A 23,436-nucleotide genomic window follows, 5' to 3' on the forward strand; every position below is an offset into this window, starting at 1 on the left:
AGTTCAGCAAGTTCAATTTCAGATGTGCATCGAGCCAACTTTTCCTGCACAGAACCACCTCCAAGAGCTCTGCTGCCCAAATCCAGACTGCACCAATTTCCATTCCAATTCATTCTATGGTTTGCACAAGGTTTAATCCAACTAGAATTCAGTAAAAATAACACTTCCCAAACAGCAGGATAATGGCATTCCCTTTAAATCTTGAACTTTTGTAAGACAAAGTGGAGAGGAAAAAACTGTAGCCATCAACACCCAATGCAGCAGAGAATATTAACTAATGAAATATAAGTGTTGCCTCAATTCCACTCAATTGCTCTTAAGTACATTATTTACTAATCATGAGCCTAACAAGTTGTACCTCAAACAAGCTGCATTCTCCACCCTGGGGACAGATTTGATGATGGCAAACACTTTATGCCCGTCAGTCACGTCCAGGGTTGAGATAAGACAAACTAATCCAGCTGTTATTGCAGCAACATGAAAAAGACATCATGGGCAGTGAAAACAAACACTTGATTTCCTCACCTTGGTAAGCAGGTAAAGTTATTTCACTTTCTCTGGCTGTGAGAGGAGTCCTGGGTCCCGTTTTGGCACTTTGCACAAGCAACTCCTCCATATCAATGAAAACATAATAAACTTTGTAAACTGAAGGAAAGAGAGCTGAACTGGAAAAGGGGGGGGGGATGAAACAAGAGAGTTGGCAGCAATTTAATTTGATATTCAGTGTATCAAAATACGACTGTTAACATCTCAATCACCTGTGGTATGGTGCCTCAATGGTATGTTTAGATCCAAGTAAAGGCAGAGAAAGACATCACCAGATATTAAACAGGTTTTCAAAAAGCCAGTGTCAGAATAAGATTGCTCTGGTCACAAGGACACCTCTGGGGTGGGATATGAACTGCTGGAGTTGAGATTCAAAAGGCCACATGGGAATAGACTCAGGTTCAGCCAGGAGAGGTTTAGACTGGATATTAGGGATTTCCTCCCCCCACCCCAGAAAGGGTTGTCCAGCCCTGGCACAGGCTGCCCAAGGCAGTGGTGGAGTCATCATCCCTGGGAGTGTTCAAGAACAGTGTGGATGTGACACCTGGGGTCGTGGTTTAGTGGTGAATGTGGTGATGCTGGGCTGATGGCTGGACTTTTATTATCTTAAAAATCTTTTCCCACCTTAACAAATTCTGTAACTCTATCACCAACCTGCCCAGGAGATGGGACACCCTGGCAGCCCCTCCCTTGGTGAGGACACAGGAGAGGACTCTGCAACAAGAATGAACTGCTTTCCACAAGTTTCCCTCCACGTTCCGCTCTGCCAGGCTCCAGATGTCAAGATCCAAATCTCAGACTGGAGCCCACGACCAACCCCCAGAGCCTCTCTGCTAGGAGACTGGAAAGGAGAGAGCACAAAACTCCAGGTAAGGGCTTGAGGCAGACTGGAAAGAACCTCTTCTTTGTGAGAAACATTTAATTCAACACCATGACTTACAAGAGGACAGATTTACAGAGTAGTAACTGTAACAGACTGTTCAGAAAGGAAAATAATGGTCGCTGCCTGCAGTGCCAGGTAAAGCTCCCCAAAGCAGCACCTGGCAGAGCATCAGCAAAGTACAATTCAGTCTCCTTGCAGTACTCAAATGAGCAATATCAAGCACTTTTGAGTTCTCAAACCTTTAAGAAAAGAGTGAATAAAGGATCAATCACTTTGGCATGGGATATTTTTCAGGGATCACTAAGCTGCACTACTCCCAAAGGCAATTCCCTGGCCCCTGGCTGTCCCTGCTAATCTTTCTCACACAATAAAGGCTCTGGGAGCTACTTTCTTCCCCAAGTTTTGGGATACCAACAACTTGTACAATTGGTTGGTGGCACAGTATTTAATGCACCACTCTGTAGTGTTCTCTCAGCTGAGACATCTACAATGCAATGGATACCCTAGACTAAAATAATTTTGCAACCCAGTCAACACATTCCCCAAGCTATGAACTCTCATCTTCCTCCCCTCTCCTTGTCTCCCTTCCCAGAGAAATCCATTTTTAGCCACAAGTTACCCCAATATGCTCAAAGATGTACTGGAAGAGACTGAGGGATCAATCAAGGTACCCACGGTGAAGCCCAATACTTATAAACACATTAAGGCAGGTTTCACATCAGTCCAATTTTCGACACAAAATGCTGGTCACTTCACTGCACATGCAAATAAGAAAGATTCAATATTCAATACTTAATAAAAAGCTTTAAATTCCTTTTTTAGATATCAATTATAGAAAAATCAACCTTTTTTCTTTTTTTTTTTTTTTTAAGAGGTCAGAACATTACTGCACACAAAAGCAGGTGTGTAGCCACACCTGTTGGAATGGATCCCCTTCCCTCCACACTGAAGAACAGAGGGCAGGTTCTTGGCACCAGAAGAGAAAAAGGAGGAAGTTTTCCTCATTATCAGTCAGAAATGAGTCATCCTTCCATCCCCAGTTGAGAAAGTCCTCCTGACTGGACTTAAACCAAAGAAAAATATACCTCAGGCTGGGTATATTCTGAACAGAGTCTTGGAGGCAAATGTCTGGACACACAGAGCTCTGTATCCAAACTGTGGTGTGGAATAACCAAACAGCCCAAATTCCCAGAGCTGGCAGCCCAAGTCCTCGAGTGCAGCTTCCCCTCCTCACCCAGCTCAGGTGGGAGAGGCACTGGCAGCTCAGCTCTGAGACTGCACTTCCAAACGCTTCCAAGACCAATGTGGTCTTGTGAGGAAACAGCAACTCACACATGGAATGAACCATTCACAACATGAAATGACCTCCCTACAGTCAGGTACAAACAGGTAGCCCACAGCAGAGTAGCCAAGGAGTGAAACAGCATCTCCCTCCCTTGGGTTAGAGAGAAAATTGTTTCTGTGGGTCATTAAAAGTATTTCAATAGAAAAGCTTAAAAATGTTTCACCCAGCACTGACCCACAAAAAGTAATACCAAAAAAAAAAAAAAAAAAAAAAACACCAAAAAAAAAGAGCCAGCAAATTCAGTTCCTAGGATTTCCCCTCCCACCATGTGATATTCTTTATCCCCTCCCACTTTTGCATTCCCCATCACCCTACCCCTTTAGAAAAAGGAAGGGGAGTAGAGTTTAGTCAAGTTCCATCTGCAAAGTCCCCTGCAATGAATGAACCATCAGCTTCCATGTTTCCTGAAGTCCATCCAAAGGCTCTGGGGTACAGCTGGACTGATGGTGCACTCTTGGCTCTGTGAATGGTTGTGCTGACCCTGCTGAATGGGTTTATACTGGGAATTCTTAGATGGAACTCCCTGAAAGAGGAAAAACAAAGACCTTGTAACTCAAAAAGAATTTTTTATCTTTTCTTAAAAGGAGAAATCCCACTGTCATAACACATCCATGTCTTTATCTCCTGGGTTTCACCTGCAGCAGTCAGTTTGTTCTGGCTCTTGCCTGTTGCCAGACCTCAATAGCAGAAAGGAATTCAAGGTATTCACTGTCCAAATAAAGCTACTGCTGGTGGTAGGGGAAAATGGGAAAAAAGAGCCCAGATAAAAGATGAGATCTCCCAAAGGCCAAGCAGATTGCACATTATAATCAATCCTCAAGCTTCAAGGATTGCTTAACAAAATCAAACTTCCTCCTACCTGAAATCCCCATTCCCTCCAAAGGGGCTCTTCTGCTATTCATCCTAAAAAGTCACTTTTTCCCCCACCACATTCTTGATTCTTGTCTCAGAGGCTCCAGAGGAGGCCACTAAGTTATCTTAGGGCTGGAAAACCTTTCCTATGGAGACAGGCTGAGACAACTGGGGCTGAACCCTGAGCCTCCTTTTCTCCAGGCTAAGCTCCCCCAGCCACTCCTGGTGCTCCACAGCCTTCCCCAGCCCCAATGTCCAGCCTGGCCTTGGGCACTGCCAGGGATCCAGGGGCAGCCACAGCTGCTCTGGGCACCCTGGGCCAGGGCCTGCCCACCCTGCCAGGGAACAATTCCTGCCCAAGATCCCATCCAGCCCTGCCCTCTGGCAGTGGGAGCCATTCCCTGCGTCCTGTCCCTCCAGGCCTTGTCCCCAGTCCCTCTCCAGCTCTCCTGGAGCCCCTTCAGGCCCTGCCAGGGGCTCTGAGCTCTCCCTGGAGCCTTCTCCTCTCCAGCTGAGCACCCCCAGCTCTCCCAGCCTGGCTCCAGAGCAGAGGGGCTCCAGCCCTGGCAGCATCTCCGTGGCTCCTCTGGCCTGGCTCCAGCAGCTCCACGTCCTCCTGCTGTTGTTCCCCAGGGCTGGGGCAGCTCTGCAGGTGGGGTCTCATGCCCACCTCCCCCATTCCTGACCCAAGGCCACCACACCTTTCAAAGCCCAGGCTAAAAAGCAAAGATTCATCAATATTTAAGGTTCCTCCTGAAAACCCTCCCGTCCCCAGTGTTTAAGGTGAGACACAGCACTATCACTCTACCTGGACTATACATTTTCCATCTCCTGGTCATGGTCCTGCTCCTCCTCCTCCTCTTCTTCTTCTCCTTCCTCCTCTGCTCCTTCTTTCTCCGAGGGAGGCTCCCCATCCCTGGCGATCTCCTCCACGTGGGCCAGCATGTCAGCCATCAGGGCCTCCTCCAGCCTCTTCCTCACCTGCTGCACCAGCTCCTCCTGCTTCCTGCCCAACACCAGGGACACCCAACATCAGCCCCCAGGGCTGCTCTTGTCAAGGGAAAAGAGTCTCCACTCCCTCCAACATGAGACAAGCATGGACTGGAAAAGCCCTCTAAGAACTCCATTGTATAATAATAAAACAGACAAACAAACAAACACACGGAAAACCTGGCATTGTACTCTAAGTGAAGATGGAAAAACATACTAAAATTTTGTCCAGTATTTATATTATGTGTCCTGCATCTGTTGATTTCTGGCTGAAATTTGGCTAACCTAGCAGCTGACTTTTTTTTTTTTTTTGCCTAATGCTAATTTTTAACTCCTACTACTAATATCTAACAAGTCAGCCTACCCTGCACAGACTTTCAAAAATAAGACTGGAGAAAATTAAGTTTCAGGCCATTTCTTTCTGCTCATTTTCCTTTTGCGTCCCAACCCTAAGAAGTCAAAGACACAGCAAAGAAGTGATCAACAACCAGGGGCTCATGGGGCTCCTATTTCAGCTCAGCCACAGGACATCAAAGTTACAAACAGACTGTTTTTCTTGGTCATTTAAATCTCAATCAAGCCCAGAAAAGTCATCCTGCAATTCCAAAAGATTTATCAAGCAGTCAAAGCAAGGATTGCCTTTAAACACTTAATGAATGCAAATTGCATGCTGCAGGCCTTTGCTATATTCAGTTCTCCATTAAAAACTTAAAGCTGAGCTTGACCAATCCTGATTTAACAAGATTTCATTACTACAGCAACCTATAGCAGAATAAACTGCATTCTTGTTCCCTGTCACCACAGCAGACACAACTTGGGTTTGGTCAATCCAGAAATTTTATTTAATTCATTTACTGACACAGAGGAAGGTGAAGAGACTCCAATCCCCCCGTACAGGATTTCTCCAATGCCATCTCTGCTCAGAGGTGCCCCAGTCGAGGTTCCCCCAACTCAGACACTTTTGTAATAAAAGGAAACTTGAAATGAAAAACAAACATGAGCCTGAAACTCCAGAGTAACTGAGCATGGCCAAAACAAAACAGAGTGGGCTTTAAGCACATGACAGAGCTAAATGTAACTACTTTTGTCTACTCTATAGCTAGAGAGCCATTCAAATGAGTTCCCAAGGCACAGTGTTCCATCAGGCATTTAGAAAGAAAAGCAAAGCACTGTTTAAGCACAAGGAACCTCATTCCAGAACAGCAAGTGCTATTTCCAGTTCCTACCTGATATCTTCATCTGTCACCATGAAGGCTTTGCAGAGAGGCTGGGAGGTGTTCAGCCAGACCCCAGGGTTCTTCTCCACAGCTGCAGAGAGCTGGCCAGTGATGGGCATGGTGCTGGTGTGCAGGGCACTGGCGATGGCAGAGAGCAAAGTCTCGTCCGTGCAGCCGGGGCCAACCCCTGCAAGGGGGAGGGAAATCCATAACCAGCACTGCCCCAGGCAGAGAGCAGGAAATCAGGACAATGGGAATTAAATTTTAATGGCAAAGCACAGGCTGTCAGTTGGAAAGCTCACACGACATAAATCTCAGACCTAAATGCTTCTAACAACACCTTTGCAGCTCTCCGAGGCTACTGAAACTTAGAGCAGTTCCTCATTCTCTTACAATCAAAAAGAGAATAAAAATCACCAAATTGGGAAGATGTTTCCATTCTGCTTGAATAAGGCTAGGAGAGCTGGGGGTGCTCAGCTGGAGAGGAGAAGGCTCCAGGGAGAGCTCAGAGCCCCTGGCAGGGCCTGAAGGGGCTCCAGGAGAGCTGGAGAGGGACTGGGGACAAGGCCTGGAGGGACAGGAGCCAGGGAATGGCTCCCAGTGCCAGAGGGCAGGGCTGGATGGGATCTTGGGCAGGAATTGTTCCCTGGCAGGGTGGGCAGGCCCTGGCCCAGGGTGCCCAGAGCAGCTGTGGCTGCCCCTGGATCCCTGGCAGTGCCCAAGGCCAGGTTGGACAGGGCTTGGAGCAGCCTGGCACAGTGGAAGGTGTCCCTGCCAGGGCAGGGGGTGGATTAGGATGAGCTTTAAGGTCCCTTCCAACCCAAATCCAAACAGCATTCTGGGATGCTCTGCAGTTTCTGGGAAATGAATCCCCCAAAAGGCTGAGAAGCTTTGCTGAAGGCCTCCTCAGAACAAAGGGACCCCAGGCAAAGCACTACAGCTTCTGTTGCAGCAGGAATGGCCACGGCCCTGCCAGGCTCTGGGAACAAGGAGCTCACCCCCAGCACCTTCATTCAGTGCCACCAGGTGCCAAATGCCAGCCCTGAGTGAAGGGCACCCTGTGATTACCTTGCAGCCCTTTGGGAAGGTCCATTGTTTTCACCAGCTCCTCTGCAATGTCAAAGGCGTTCAGTCCACTCAGCTTCTTCTCCCAGAAGAGCTGCAGACAAAGCAGGTGGTTATCGGTGCTTAGTGGCACAACCAGGAATGGAACTGACAGCTCCACAAAGTCCCTGCTTCCTGTGCAGACAGGGAACAGCAGTGCTGAGGACAGTTTAATGTGCATTTAGCACAGAAGGGATCTGCCACCTCCAACAGCAGGAACAATCCTCACTGCCTATCAGCCCTGTTGAGTCTTAATTTCTTTTTGCCAGGGTTGGGGACTAAATGTGGGAGATGGTATTTCTTGTTGGGACTCAGATATTTATCCATGTCACAGTCTCACAAACCCCGACTTCTACAGCACTACACTCCAACAAACTGAAAATGGAGCCCCATCTCTCTCTCTGCAAGGCTCTTTAAGGATAAAGTGTCCAATTAAGAAATGACACCTAAATTATTTTCACTTTTTACCCAATAACCAACCACTCATGCCCGCAATGGGGGCCTTTTATCCAATGACACAAAACCACCCAAACCCATGGAGAAGAAGGTGAAGGAGAGGGTGAAGGAGAAGGACCAGCCTCTGCCCTAAAACCTCCATCTTGCTTTATATATATTACTGTATTCTAAAACCTTCAACTCTGGGTTTCCCACCCTGTGACATTCCACACTTCTATTCAAACTCCACACCCACAATCCCAGTTCTATCAATTTTGGAAGCTTCTCCACAGCCTCGGGTCAAATGCAGTGTTCTCTTAGGGGTCAGTGCCTGGCAGCACAGAAAGTCTGAAATTCTCAGTAACCAGGGTTCCAACACAGCCCTACAACTCCTCTCTCCCAGTTTGCTGCCTTGGAGAACTCTCTTTTCTTCCAGGGCCTGGAACTTTCACTGCTCTGAGCTGCAGCAGCAAGGCCAGGCTCGCTGACTTTCAGCTACAAGTCCACAGTGTGAGACAGCCTTGTTGGCACCCTACTCCCCTCCTGTGGATCCCACAGAAACTTAAGGAATGCAAGAACTGTATTCAAGGTAAAGTATTATTTTCTTCCTGTTTGGTTCTATTTTCTTCCTTCAGTTTGGTCCTTTCCCCCATGTCTAGTCCTTTACCAGATTTTGAGTCACAGGCTCTCCCCAGGCTTAAAAGCACCTGAATGTGTGGTGTGGTAGAAAGCCAAATACATCACCTTGATACACCTTTAACTTTGCACCTGGTGCAGGAGAGATATCAGGAAGATAGCAATGCATAGCTGGAGGATCAACTATCTTGCAAAAACCCACATTTTTATCGAGGTTTTGAGAAATCAAGAATTCACCACAAACAGTCCATGCATATCCCTTTTTCCTGCCTGTCAAAATCCAAGTGCAACGACTTTTCCAAAAAGGGGAATGAGGCCAGTCACAGCCCAAATACAGGCTGGATTTTTTTTTTTTTTTTTTTTTTTTTTTTTGTTACCCAGAGCAGCTGTGGCTGCCCCAGTCCTGGAATCATCCAAGGCCAGGTTGGATGGGGCATGGAGCAACCTGGGCTAGTGCAAGGTGTCCCTGCCCATGGGAGGAGGGTGGAATGGGATCATCTTTAAGATCCCTTCCAGCCCCAAAGAATTTTGGGATTCTGTGATGTTTAAGCCAGCATGATGGGACTTGGCACTGCTTTCAAATTTTGCAGAACATCTGGAGTCTGCTGAGCAAAAGTTGAAATATTCAGCAGTCCTGTAAAGTATCTTAAACAGGAACACAAATTCAGCTCAGAACTGGGAGAGGGTATTTTATCTTTAGTGTTCTCTTTTATTACCTAAACTATAAAAGCTGCAGGAATAGCAACAACACTGTGAACATACAGGTTCTACTTCCCAAGAAAACCATGGTAAGACCCTGCCAACCTGCTTAAAAACCAGAAAAAAACCCACCAAAACCCCACCCATTTCAGATAAGTTCTATCTCACACCTAGAGGTTCTAGTTGAACTAGGTTTATTAAATTCTTAAAAACTGCCTTCAAAAAGTGTTTTTTGAAGTTTTCTGAAAAGGTTTTCAGTGTTCCAACAGGTACAGCTTATTTTACCAGGGCTTTCCCTTGGTAAAGCACCCTTTCCTTTAATTTTGGTGTGTTCTCTTGTTTGCAAATACACATTATGATAAGAAAACCACTTTGACTTTGTATTAACAATACATTGTGAAGTGAATTTATGATCTTATACTGGCAGAGTTTACACCTACTAATGTACAGTCCCTGGCACTGCAATGAACACCACACTGGATGTGATCCCTGCAGGAACATAGATTTAATGGAACATGGAATTCTTACACAACTGCAACATTTGACACTGATTCTAAACCTAAGTGTGCTCTGAAGTGGTTACAATGTCTGAATAATTTTGTAGATAATACTTAATTTCAGCATGAAGGAAATTCAGGTTTAGCTGCAATAGAATTGTGATCTAAGCAAAGGCTGGAGTTTGTAAATCCCAGTGTGCAGAGTCCATAACTAGAGATTGGGAATGGGATTTGCTCTGATTTTAAGAGCTAGGAGCACTGCAAGCCACTGCTTCTGAAAGATCAGACTTTTCTAAATTCTGAAGTGCCAGAGATCAGGAATTGCCAGGGAATATTTGTTCAGCATCACAAAATTAAAGCAGATTATTTTGGGATCCTCCCAGTAGCAAATCCAGGAGTTTCTCAGCCTTACCTGCCTGGGCTGGTCCACAGCTTTCTGGGGGTCACTCTTCACCTTGTTGCTGGGGTGGTTTGTGATCTTTGTGACAGGCTGTTTGAAGATAGAGGCTGTCTGTCTCACAGGGAGGGCTGTGTTCAAATCAGGCTTGCCCTGTTTCACACAAAAAGAAAAGGAAAAACCCACAAAAATAGTTTCAGTTTGCTAAAATGCTACTACAGCCACAAAGAAGTGCAGCAGGGAACAGCTCCTGGGCTTCAAATCTCGTCTTATCTCAAGTTATACAAGTTAGGCTGCCAAAAATACATAACTAAATTCAAATCTCGCCTTAGACCTATCAAAGTTTTCCACTCATTCTGTTTAACATAGCAGCCTCCTCCCATGTGAGTTCACACACATCAGTTTTACTCCCATTTTTAATGACTTTAAGAGTAAGAACAAACCACGTGTAATCACTAAAAGAGAGGATTACAACACAATATTTGTAATAAATAAAAAAATTACCAACAGGGATTTGGAGGCTGGTTTCTGAATCCAGAAACCATTCCAAACTCTTCCGTCTAAATCCAGTTGTGACCAATAAACAAACCAACACCACTGAAAGCTGAATCCCTTTTTTACCTTTGCTTCTGAACAAAGCTCAGCTTTTAAATGAAGCTCATAATCAATTTTGCACTACACAGTTGCATTTTCTGTTAGGGGAAGCATAGGAAGGCTGTTGCTCATTCCCAAAATCTAGCACACAACTCTTGGAATGGCTGTAGGACATGCTTTGTTCTCAGGGATGCAAACACTGTGTCTGCTTCACAGATTTATTCATGAGATGTAGAAAAGATGTATTCAGGACAAATATAATTCTGAACCATCTGGGTGCTAATCCTTTCAGAAGCCAGTGATAACATTTGTACATTTATTGAGAGTTTTGGGCAGAATTTTTAGCCTGAGAGGTGTGTGAGCTGCTGGTCTCTGCCTCAAGGCAGGTCTCAAAATAACACTGCAGCACCAGGGCTGTAAGAAATGTTCCCAGCACTCTCGTGGTGATGATCCTTGACTGGCTGATGCATTTAAAAAATGAGCATTGTGCCTTTTCCACATTCAGTGTTTAGGTGCACACACAGCAGCTTTTGGGTTCTGGGAAAGATTTTAGCATCTGATGAAGATCCTTAGGAATGACTTGGGACAATCAATCCAGACAGGGAGCCAGCCACTGCCATCCTGACACCTCAACAATCTGAATTAGCAGCTAGGGAATCTTTTATTTTGTTCTACAAGCAGGCCTCACAGTTCTCTTCCCTCTCACGCTTTTTGCCCCAAATACCACCTCCCCTTCCATCAGTGCCAAAGCTGGGTCACCAGCACAGCCTGGGAGAGCTCCAGGGAGTCACTGGCAGGAGCTGCAGCACCTCCTCATCCCTGTGCACCCAAATCCCTCCTCTCCTCTCAAACCAAAGGCAAGGGCAGGGCAGAGCTGCTGCACAGCCCCAGGAAATGTGGGGCTCTGGAGCAGATTGTGCTGGAGGAGGTGAGCTCACACTCCAGGGAGGGGGATGACAGAATCATGGAATGGGTTAGACTGGGAGGGACCCTAAAGCCCCTCCAGTGCCACCCCTGCCATGGCAGGGACACCTTCCACTGTCCCAGGCTGCTCCAAGCCCTGTCCAGCCTAGCCTTGGGCACTGCCAGGGATGCAGGGGCAGCCACAGCTGCTCTGGGCACCCTGGGCCAGGGCCTGCCCACCCTCAAAGGGAACAATTCCTGCCCAAGATCCCATCCAGCCCTGCCCTCTGGCAGTGGGAGCCATTCCCTGCGTCCTGTCCCTCCAGGCCTTGTCCCCAGTCCCTCTCCAGCTCTCCTGGAGCCCCTTCAGGCCCTGCCAGGGGCTCTGAGCTCTCCCTGGAGCCTTCTCCTCTCCAAGTGAGCACCCCCAGCTCTCCCAGCCTGGCTCCAGAGCAGAGGGGCTCCTCTGCACTCATTCCCACAGGTCACTGCCTTTCTTGTGCTGGGAACTGAGGAAGGTGACAGTCTCTTCCCTGCCCTCCTCCACAGAAGACGGAGCAGTGACACAACTCTGCTCCACAGCACCAACCCCCTGGGAGCGGCATTTGTCCAACCCCCACCAGCAGAGCTGTTCTGACACAGCTCCAATTCACACTCCAGTTATGAAGTGCTGCATTTTCCCTCTCTCCCAGACTGCTCTGGCAGCTCCACAGCAGGGAGGGGAAGCACCAGGGCCTCTCAGTCTTACTTTGGCTTGGTTGGAGCAGTCGTAGCGCATCCTCTGCCTGTTCTTGTTCATTTTGTTCATCAGCATCTTCCCCGTGCGGAAGTCGAAGGTGCCCAGGTCCATGGAGCTGCCCAGGTACCGCGCCAGCTGCGGCTTGCTCCGGAACTTCTTCCCACTGGGGCTGCAAAAAACACACCAGAGCCATGGAGGGAAACCTAAACCCTCTGCACTTCCACAGCAGCACCTCTGCAACTCAGGAGGGAGAATTTTTATTTCCTTCCTGCAAAACACATGCTGGACTTTCAAGAATGAAGCTCACATTCAAGTCTAAAATGTTTTCATATTGACTCCTTCTCATGTGCAACACAGAAATTAAGTTGTTTTTGTATGCCAAGAGGAAGGTTCAGATCAGATAAACAAATGTAGCATAATGCACACAATAACCATCAAGGGAGATCTCAGCACAGATGCACTTTTCAATCAGCTGTCTCTCATAGTAATGCCCATTTTCAAGTATGATTTCTTCTCCCAGGACTGGTGCATTTGACCAGCACCAAAAATGCTCCTTCTCTCCTCTCCCTGCCCCTTGAACAGCACATTCAGGTTTGATTCTATGTCTTTTGTAACATCCTGAAGACTTTAGAAAAAAAGAAAACCAGAAGTTAACTACTGACAAGCTGCAAAACAAAGAATCACAAAGTGATGCAAAGATAAATGTCAAAATCTCGTAAAACTTTCCATTAATGGCAAAAGGGAAGAGAGATTCTTCTGTAACACCTGGGTTTCCACGAAGACTCAACCTGGAGAGCAGGCACAAATTATTCCAAATCTTTACTGATGTTTTCTTTGGTTTGTTTTTTTTTTTTTTTCTTTTTATTTATTATTCAATATCATAAGCTATTTTTTTATTCATAAAGCAAAAATAAGCCAGTGTGTTATGGCTGCAGTGTAGGACTAAAGACAATAAGGACCAAGTATTCTTCACCTTCTCATGGAGCATCATAACAAGAGCTCTTTATTCTGTCAATTACTCTCACTTCTGGTTTTCTCCACTTTGCAACTTGCACATTCAATCCTAGTTCACATCCAGGAGAAGATCACTTCCTGTATATCCATCCCACTATCACAGCTTAATGGGCTGGAAGGCATTTTAAGACCAAAAATACCAATTACCACCTTATCTCACACTGGTGAGATACTGATGACCTTACCAGGGTCTTAACAAAACAAAAGGAAAAGTCTCTTTTCACATATTATCTCCTGTCCTGAAGCTTTATTAGGGGAAAACCAGCATAAGCAGTGAATTTCTAGTATAGGACAGTGACAAAGCAATTAGGCTAAGTCAGGCCATGCATGAAAAAAAATAGATTTAAAAAAAAAAAAAAAAAAAACAACCCAGAAAGTACCAAAGTATTAAAAGGTCTCCAAAAACTGAGATTTAATATAAATTACACTAAAACTGAAATTAGAAAAAGTCTCTCGAAGGAGTTAAGACTGAGAGGTTGTGGTGATCCCACACAGCATCTGCTTAGGAAGCTCCTGGCTCCAACTGCTCCCAAGCTGCTTATCCTGCCTGGATCTCCTCCCTGCCACCACCACTGCTCACACAGCCCAGTGTTCATGCAAATGAACCAGCTGAGGAAAATAATCCATCTTTGGAGGGCAGGGAGAGGAGGAGGAAACACTCTCCCACTGGATATTCCTCAGCTGGACCAGCTCCCTGTGGAGCTGCACTTGGGCCAGGAGACAACACAGAGTAGGAGCAAGCAGCCAGGAACAGAGCCTGTGCCCAGCCCCAAATTTGTGAATCACTTTTTGCAAAATATAAAGGGAGTTTTTTGCCTCAATCCAGAGAAAGGAATAACCAACTCCAGCAGCTTTAGGGCAGAGCTGTCACTGCCAGTGAAGCCAGGAAGAAAAACTCCTGCTACATGAAGAACATGGCACTGCTTCCTCTTCCAAGATCTGCTGCTCTAATTTAAGGTTTAGTGTCTTAGCAGGTTTAAAAATAATGCTTTAAAGTGCAGAGTAACTTCCAGAACAGTCAGTACAGTCAAAGACAGGATTTTAAGTGAACAGAGCCCTTCATCTCCGTGTGTTTAATATGTGTTGTGGTCATTTTGCAAGGAAGAACTGAAAAGCTGCTCAGAGTCTCAAAAAACCCACCTGAAATGACTGAGAGTCCTGTCTCTTCCTGGGGAAGCTTGGCCCAAAGGAAAAGCACTGAAATGTTCAGAAGAAAAACTTTTATTCTGATTAGGTCTTGCAAAAGGCAGGATCATCCCCAGGCTCTCTGGGACAAGAACAGACCAGGGAGCAAAGCTATGACCTGAAGGTGACAGTGCACTGAGAAAGGAAGGGAGGGGGTGCCCTGGAACTCCTGGGGACCCTCTGGCAGGACCATGCAGGACATTGGGGCACCTCCACACACCTGGGACTGTCAGAGGTGTGGGAGGGAGCCAGAGGAACCCAAAACTCAAGCAGGATTCCTGGTGCACACCAGGACACACAGAAACTCCCCCAATACCACAGAACTCTGAGCCCTGTTAAAGCGCCCTTTAAATGTCACAAAATACAGAATTTACCTCCTTCTGCTCCTGCACTCCTGGTTTCACACAAAGACTTTAAAGAGGCGCAGAAATGAGACATTTTGGTACAAAGCTGCAAAGCCCAACCTCTGCTGTGTAACATCCCCCCAGGCAGCGACACTGAGAGCCCGGATTGATCCCGGGCTCCCGAATGAGGCTGTGCCACAGTTCCCCCGTGTGTGAAAGGCAAGGGCACGGCCAACTTGCAAAGGAGTTTACAAGTTGCAAAGGATTTTCCACGCTCGTCCATCACCAGCTCCGGGGCTTTATTCGCTTGGGCCGCCTGGCTCCAGCTAACAAAACAGACCTGGCTGCCGGGACCCACCCTGAGCCACCCCCGGCTCTCATTCCCAGACTTTTCCGTGCCGATTAAGCCGCGTTCGGGGCAGCCTATTGAAGGGCCGGGCCTGCCAGGTGCCCCTGCTCTCCATGTGCAGCTCACCCTTTGTTTCCTGCCTTATATCCTTAAGGAGAGAGCGGCTGCCCAGGCCCTCTCCCCTCCTCCCTCATCACAGTCTCCTCCCCTCCGCTCTCCCATTTAGCCTGCACAGGATCTGCACAACTTGGGAAGCAAGGGACAAAAGGAAAAAAAAAAAAAAAAAAACACAAAAAAACCAAAAAACCAAACCCCGAGCCAATCGAGCCACCGCCTGCCTCTGGAAGGAATGGAGGCAGGAATAACCCAGGGAAAACGGGTCACTGAAAGCAGGCACTCAGAGCCTCGTTTCCTTGCTGGATGGGGCAAGGGAAGAACACAAAATGATTCTCCTTCTTGCCTTCCATCGTGCTCCCTCTCTCACTTCTCTCTCCAGCTCTGCTCCAGGCAAATCCCGGCACCAGGGGCTCCTAGAGGCTGCAGGGAGATGGGGCTCGCAGGGAGATGGGGACCCCAAGACACCGCACAACCCAGCACTGCCAGCGTCCTGTCACAGCATCCCCTCTTACCCCTGGATGCAGCATCCACACCCAGCCCTGCCCCACACTCCATCCTGGGATGGGCTGGCACGGCCATGAAAACCACGCCAGACCAGGTGGGCGACACCTCCAGCTGCCACAGTCCACCCCACACTCCTGCACATCCACAGCCCCGTCCCACGGAGCAGCCTCGGGGACCCAACCTGTCCCCATGCCCTTGGGGCTGTCCCAAGGGATGATGTTCCGTGCCCCCCAGGACAACACGGGGGGGTCTTTGTTCAGCAACTTGGACTTCAACCATACAAAAAATAAACCCCCCCAAAACCCCAAACAAAGCACTTGGAGACACACAAAACCTCCCAAATTTCCAGAAGCATCACATCCCTAAAGAAGAGCTCGGGACAAACACAATTACAACCAGATGATTTTGTAGGGCTCAGTTCAGGCATAACAGAATCATGGAATTGTTAAGGATGGAAAAGACCTTTAAGATCATCACATCCAACCGGCACCCCAGCATCACCACCATGTTCACCATTAAGCCATGTCCCAAGTGTCACATCCACATGTTTTTTGAGTATTTCCAGGGATGATGACACCACCACTGCCCTGGGCAGCCTGTTCTAATTCTTTACAACCCTTTCCATGAAAAAAATCTCCCTAATACCCAACCTAGAAGTCCCCTGGTGCAACTTGACGCCGTTTCCTTCTCATGTAAGAAATTATGAGCTTCCCTGCAGGAAAACCAGAGCAACAGAGGAAAAGCAAAGCACAGACTCAGTGAAAGCATTTTGCTCCACAATTTTTTTTTTTTTAAAAGATTGTACAGATCAAAATATCCTTGGAGAAGTGTTATAAACATTCCCTTCCAACTTCTTACATTTGTGCTGCAAAGGTAAAGAATTCTCAACAAAGTAAGTTTCACACAAGAGTGTGAAGTTTCCCAGCACAGTGATGTCAACATCCTGAGGCAGAGATGAGCAGTGATCCCAAATTTCTGACACTTGGTCATCAAACCTTCAGGAGAAAAACACTCTGAAGAAAAAAGCCCCACAAAGCAGCACTAAATTCTCCTTCCCCCGTGTGAGAACCCTGAATTTGAGGAGAGCCAGAACTCTCTCAAAGACAACCTGCCACTTTGACAAAATCCCTGACACGATCTTCTTCCCGAAATTCCCCCCTCCCTGCACTTCTCCTGCTCACTCCAAATCCAGCCCACAGGTCCCACCCTATCAGCCAGAAACCCTCCTAAGGATGAGGTTTGAGGACTGGCTGTAAAATCCTGCCCAGGTACTCAGATCTCGAGGAAGATGTGATTTCCAGCCAGAGACTGGCTCACACACACATCTCACAGGGGGTTTTCCAGAAACCCTCCCTGCATCTGTGCATGCCTGGGAGCTGGACAGAACAGTCACCCAGGTAAACAACAGGCAGAACTCACACAGGTATTACTGAACTGCCACACCTGTATTTGCCACTCTGAGGTAATGCAAAATGCAACAGAAACCAAAAATTAGCGCAACAAAGCTCTATCCTACCTTTGATCTCTGTCCAAATTGATACAAAGGGAAAACCCATAATAATTTGGGAATAAAAACATGCTACTTATCCTCTCTATCCCTTTTTTTTTAAGTTCATCTCTGACACTGCAACTTAACAAACAAGTTCTGGGAAAAACAGGATCTTTGAAGCTTTCAGCTGCTGCTGGTGGTCTCATCCTGCCCTCGGCCTCCAAGCTGCAGCAGCAGAATTGGCTTCACGTTCTCGAGGATGGCACTTTCTGCTTCACTCCCCCTTTTCTCACAACCATAACCTGATTCCAAAAATGAAACCTGGAGCTAAAGCTGTGGCTGTCCCCATCCCTGGAAGTGCTCGAGGCCAGGCTGGACGGGGCTGGGAGCCACCCTCGTCCAGTGGAAAGTGTCCCTGCCCATGGCAGTGAGTGGAATGAGATGGGCTTTAAGGTGCTTCCCAACCCAAACCGTCCTGTGAGGATTCTGTGTCAGAGGCAGAAGTTGATGGTATGGATTTTCCCGACACGCAGGGCCAGCTGAGGACACAGGGACAGCTCCTGCTGCGTTCCCAGCTCCCGCTGGACCCGAGTTTCACACCTCAGCCCGCGGGTGCCTCGTGGGTGCGGGGAGGATCCATATGGCCACCTACAGCCATATGAGCCATGCAGGGCTATAAATAGAAACCCTGCAGCTCCCGGGCCATGCGCTCCCCCCGCAGCCACACTCCCGGGAAGGCGCATCCCGAGCCCGCCCCGGGGCCAGCAGCCGAGGCTCCCTCCGCACAATTCCTAAGTACACCCAAAAGGCAGCAGAGCGAGCCCCGGGGAAGGAGGAACACCACCCCTGCTGCTCCTTCGAGAATAAAGAACCCCGAGTGTCCGCAGGGCACGAACCGCTCTGAGGGGACGCGGGGGCTCCTCACGGCGCTCCCCCGTCCCTCAGGGGGCCGAGCATCCCCGACCCCCCCGCGGCTGCCCCGGGCCAGCTCCCCGCTCCCTTCCCCTCCACCTGTGGCTGCAGCCCCGGCCCGGCCCCCCCGCGCCCGGGGCGGCCCCGCCGAGCGCTCCCACCTCTTCCGCTCCATGGCGGCTCCTCCCGGCCCGCTCCCGCCTGGCTCCGGCCGCCTCCCGCCGGCTCTTCCCGGCTGCCGCGCTCTCCTGCCGCCGCCGGCCCTTCCGCGCTCCCGCTGTCCCCGGGAGGCGGCGCCGCGGCCCGGCTCGTCCCCCTCCCGGTCCCGGTCCGCTCCCGGTCCCGTTCCCGGCCCTGGCCCCGCTCCCGCCGTCCGGTGCGCGCCGCTCCCTCCGCCCGCCCCTTCCACCCACCGAGCCGCCTCCCACCTCCCGCCGCGCCCGGATCCCTCCGCCCGCATATAGTCCCTCCCCCCGCCGCCCCCGCGTGGTGCCCCCCCCCGTCCCAGCCCCGCTCCCCCCGGCGAACCCCCACGGTCCCGGCCTTACCCCAGCGCCGAGCGCCGCGAGCCCCCCCGGTGTCCCGGCAGCGCCGCTTTGGGCATCTTGCCCCGTGCCCGCCCCGGCCGCACTGGCGGCCCCGCGACCCCCGGCCCCGCCCCGCGCCCCGGGGACGCGGACCCGCCCGGGCCCCCGGCGAGAACCGGCCCCTCGCCGTGGGGCTGCCCCCGGGCGGGGTCGCAGGGTTCGTTCCATGCAACAGCAGCATACCAAAAAAAAACCGCTCAAAAAAAACCCCAAAAAAACCCAAACAAACAAACAAACAAACAAAAAAAGGGGGAAATCTGCACATGAGGAACTGGAGTGGAGACAAAGCAATGAAAAGTTTTTCAGGAAAGCGTGTAAACCAGCACCTACTGCAGCTGCAGTGGCAAATTCCCAGCTGTGGTACTGCCAGGAGAGGTGTCTGCCTCCGGCTGCCAAGGAACATTCACCTCGGAACCCCAGCTTTGGGAGTGAGATAGCACCCAGCACCTGAATTCCAGTGGCTGTGGTCCTCGCCATTCCATTCCAGTATCCACATGCTGAGAAACACCACAAGGCAGTCTCCTTCCCAAAGCAAGTCAGATAAATCAATTTTCCTTTAATGAATGATGTATTAGCTTTTTGTTAAGAATCCTGCTTGGAGCAGTAGTTGGAATCAGTGTCGGACACTACAGCAGGGGTGTCCACAGGAGTATGTCCACTCTCTCCAGCCACTTGCTCTGATCTGACATCAAACTCTGTGTCAGTAGCCAGTGCTTCCTCCAGTCCTCAGCTGGCAGTAACTTAGAATCTTGGAATATACAGAGCTGGAAGGGACCCACAAGGATCATCAGCCCAGCCCTGTCCCTGCACAGGCACCCCACCAAGCCCACCCTGAGCATCCTTGAGAGCGCTGGCCAAACGCTCCTGGAGCTCTGGCAGCCTCGGGGCCGGGACCATTCCCTGGGGAGCCTGGGCAGTGCCAGCAGCCTCGGGGGGAAGAACCTTTCCCTGAGCTCCATGCCAAGCCCTGGCACAGCTCCAGCCCTTCCTGGGCTCCTGTCCCTGGCCCAGAGCAGAGCTCAGCCCCTGCCCCTCTGCCTCCCCTCGGGAGGAGCTGCAGCCCCCGAGGAGCCTCCCCTCAGTCTCCTGTGCTGCAGCTGAACGAGCCAAGTGCCCTCAGCCGCTCCTCAGCCCCTTCCCCAGCTCCGTGTCCCTCCTTGGGACACTCTCCAACAGCTTGGGATCCTCCTGACCTTGTGGTGCCCAAAGTGCCCCCAGCACTGGAGGTGAGGCTGCCCCAGTGCAGAGCAGAGTGGGACAATCCCTCCCTGGGCCTGGTGCCCCCAGGACAGGGTGGCCCTTTGGGCTGCCAGGACACAGCGGTGACTCAGATCCAACTTGCCACTGACCAGGACCCCCAGGTCCCTTCCCACGGCGCTGCTCTCCAGCCTCTCATTCCCAGTCTGTCCCTGCATCCAGGGCTGCCCCATCCCAGGGCAGGAACCAGCACTGGTTATCGTTAAACATCACATGGTTGGGTATTACTTACTGCCTTTTTTTTTTTTTCAAGTCAGGGCTCACTCACTCGTTTCAAACTCCCTCGTTTGAAAAACAGCAGGAGATTGAGGGAGGATGTGAGACTTGTCAGGGATGCCAGGGAAGCCCACACCCCCACAACGGGCTGCAAACTGTCCAGACTCGGGAGTAGAAACTGGAAACAATTTCCAAGAGCCAGGTGCGCCTGTAGGTGCTGGGTTACATTTACTTTGTTTAAAAAGGTTTAAGATCCATGCGGGTGGAAGTGGTGTCTTTAATTTGATCGATGCTGAGCTTTGCCCTGAAGGCATTTCGGCTCCCCAGGGATTGGGGTGTGGTAGTTTATGTTGTCTCCTCTGGGCTCACAGGTAGGAAACGTCTCGCTCTGCCACTGCTGTTATTTTCTGCAATCTTGCACAAAAGAGATGGAAAACTTCCAATTCCCACTATTGATCAAACCCACACTATTTTCCATAAATGCACTTCCCTGCTTTTTTTATAATAAAAACACCCCAGACCTCAAATCCAGCTCAATTTATACTGTTGTAACCAAAAACTTGTAGTGATGTGGAGCTATGGAGTGCAAAAGGGAAACAAGCACAGTGAAACCTTCAGCGGTATTTTCTAAGAATGAACTGGCAGAGCTGGGAGCAAGTGGAGCTGTGGGTTTGGATGTGCAAGAGTGTCACAGCTAGTCTGTGGGAGGATCCCTGAATGTCCTCTGAACCTTGAGCTGAGGGTATCAGGAGGTAGAAAATCAGTTTTCACCGGCAGACGGCACCGGTTTGTGGAAGGGAAACATTTACTCCTAGGACTGTGTGAAATGTTTGGGTAGAAATGAACTCTTGAGCTGAAGGGAAAATATTCCAGTGCTCCTCTGGGAACACTGCCAAGGTGAGGTATTTGCAGGTAGAACCACCAGCTGAAAGTGGATTCAGTTGCCAGAGACTGTGTTGCCCCAGGATGAGCAGATAATCCAAAAAAATCACCAAAATCAGTTGTTCTCAGACATGGAAGGAACCAGCAGGATATCCTGACAAAAAAAACCTCTTTATTTCACTCTGCAGGTATCCCTGGTTTGGAGCTTCCTACTCTGCATTCCCACAGCCAGCTGAGGAGCTTATTCCAAGCACTATTGGCCACAGAATTCCCAACCCAGGAGCCCCAGCAGAGGCTCCTCCAGGAAAAGAGATCAACAGGGGCTGTGCAGGCTCACAGTGCTGAGGTGGCTGCAGTGACAAAACCCTGTCCCATCTCCACCTGAACATTCCACAGAGGGAAGTGAAGTGGGGCACCACCACAAGGACAAACACTTGGAAGAGGCAGGCAGGAATGCAAAACCTCCCTTTTCTTAGGGGCTGTTTCAAAGTTACATCATCAACCCGGAGCTGTAAATCCAAAGCTACCTCTGTGCCCTCTCCAGGTCTGGAAAAGAAAGCTGTTTCCCCCTCTGTCAGGTCATTGTTTTTTAATTTGTTCCTCTAACATATGTGGCATTCATAGCTCATTATGAAAACAATTAACTGTTAAAAGAGAGGCAAAGCTAGGATATTAAAAACTAGAAAGATCACCCATGCCACTTGAACAGTAATTATTTGAATTTTAACAGAGACTTGCCCAAGAATGCAGAAGGTATTTTCAAGAGTGTGTTTCTTGCTCTTGTAGCAAATGAAATATAGCAATTAAATCAGTTATACACTAATCCTATGGTTAATTAGCAACAAATGTATCACTGGAAATGCTGCACAAAGAACAAGGAGCTGAACAATCCCCAAACAAATCCAAGGTCTGTACACTCGTTGCTGTGTTGCCAGTGCACACAGCAGATTTTAAATATGTTTTTCTCTTTTCTGTATCTCATCTCACCTGCTGGGCACACCTCTACCACTGGGGCTGTGTAAAGGTGACTGTCACCACTGACTGGCAGCTCGGGGACATCAGGGTTCTCACAGGGATGGACACCACAGACCCCCAGCTTCAGGCTTCCCAAAGATCTCCAAGCCATGGGAACAGGTCACTCACCCACGGGAAAAAGGCAAAACCAGGGAATTCCTGAAGCAGCAGGTTACACCCATCCAGCCCAGGAGTGTCACACAGGTAGATTAAGAGGAGGGACTGAGCTGTGCAGACCTGAGGTTACAATCCTGCTGCTGTGCAAGGCTGACAGAACACCCACTTCCCAAGAATATCCACTTTCCAGACATAATTTGGCCAGAAATGGATCAGTATCCACACCCCCTACGTATAGCAGAGGGCTGCTGTTGTCAAACCTGCACTCTCAATACCCTGAGGTTAAGGTGAGGCTCTGGCCTCCTGCAGGTCAGTCAGGAGCACTGCTGGAGCAGGGATGGGACAGCCTGAGGAATCAGCCCCGTTACCCCATTATTCCATATCCCAGGGAAGCTGCCCCAAGGCTGCCAGAGCTCCAGGAGCGTTTGGCCAGCGCTCTCAGGGATGCTCAGGGTGGGCTTGGTGGGGTGGCTGTGCAGGGATGGGGGCTGCACTGATGAACCCTGTGAGTCCCTTCCAACTCAGGATATTCCAGGATTCTGTGATTGCATCTTAGAGGACAGAGCAGAGCAGCAAAGGCAGTTTTTGCATGTGAAAATGATATTCTTTGCCCCCATTTAATTAACAATGATGATGCTGAAGCAACACTAAGAAATTTTACTGTTAATGAAGTAATCCAAGTGTCCTGCATAATGCCACTGTTTGGGCAGGTTTTCCAACAGTTTTCCATAGAAACATCCCTGAGGGTGACACAGCCCTGACAGTGACACATGGGCAGCACAGCTACAACTGGGATTTTCCCCTAAAGAGATTCAAACCTTGCATTACAACCAAACATTCTAGTAAGATGAAATTGGGCACTAAGCAGAGAGAAAACAGTGACCCTGTTCTCACATAGAGGAAGTTTGTTTGTAAATTCTGGTCTTTGTGAAAAGGGATGAACTTTTCCCCCCGAGTCTGAGTCATCTGTGGCTGAGTGGCAGAGACCAGAGCAAAATAATCCTTGTTCTTCCTTTTTATAACAGCAAAAAACTCACACCTAAAGGGTTGTGGCAGGGGTTTTCTAACAGCTAAGAACTCTCACCTAAAGGATTGTGTTTGGGGGTAGTTTCATCACTAGTTTAAGTTCACAAATAAACAGATCTATGAATTGAGAATATAGATTCTTTTTCTACTTAAACCCCAAATTAAGAACTGAGCAGCTCTCTGAACCCCTGGTTTTCATCCTGGTACAAAGAAAGACACCCAGGATTTGGGGCCTGCCTTCCTCAAGTCCCTAGCCAGAAAAGCTTAAAAATAGACCATTTAAGGAGTCCATGAATTGATGATAAAAACCCCAAATCCTTTCTTTAAACTAAATTTCAGCAATATGTTACCATGAAACTCTGCAATATTGGCTGTGAAAAGTTAACTGTATCCATGAGGCCACAGTGATCCAGGAATGATGAGCCTAAAATCAACACATCCCTAAGAGTAGCTCAAGAGCTGTAATTGATAAAAATAAATCATCAAGCCCAGTATCCTAGCAGCCAGTGGTTGATTCCCGAGGAACCTGCACATGAGAAGAGGCAAACATGTGGCAGACCTGCCTTAGGACACAGAGTCCAAGAAG

The 23,436-nt window shown here is 49.0% G+C and overlaps 1 protein-coding gene across 3 annotated transcripts; it reads right to left on the minus strand.

The window, feature by feature from the left end:
* Positions 1-1,445: 1,445 nt before the first annotated feature.
* Positions 1,446-18,363, minus strand: MBD3 (methyl-CpG binding domain protein 3). 3 transcript variants are annotated; one of them, XM_053999638.1, is made up of 8 exons: positions 18,300-18,363; positions 13,992-14,048; positions 11,847-12,006; positions 9,617-9,754; positions 6,902-6,992; positions 5,843-6,020; positions 4,435-4,632; positions 1,446-3,297 (listed from the first exon to the last, which is right to left on the minus strand). In XM_053999638.1, the coding sequence occupies exons 1-7, from the start codon at positions 18,353-18,355 to the stop codon at positions 4,440-4,442; spliced, it is 873 nt and encodes a 290-aa protein (XP_053855613.1). In that variant the 5' UTR covers positions 18,356-18,363; the 3' UTR covers positions 1,446-3,297; positions 4,435-4,439. The 3 variants fall into 3 exon arrangements, with proteins under 3 accessions (XP_053855613.1, XP_053855614.1, XP_053855615.1); XM_053999639.1 differs by lacking the exon at positions 18,300-18,363 and adding an exon at positions 17,913-18,096; XM_053999640.1 differs by lacking the exons at positions 13,992-14,048; positions 18,300-18,363 and adding an exon at positions 17,913-18,096.
* Between the last annotated feature and the right edge of the window lie 5,073 nt (positions 18,364-23,436).

Source organism: Vidua macroura, chromosome 26 (genome assembly GCF_024509145.1).
Source record: "Vidua macroura isolate BioBank_ID:100142 chromosome 26, ASM2450914v1, whole genome shotgun sequence".
NCBI classification, from domain to species: Eukaryota; Metazoa; Chordata; class Aves; order Passeriformes; family Viduidae; genus Vidua; species Vidua macroura.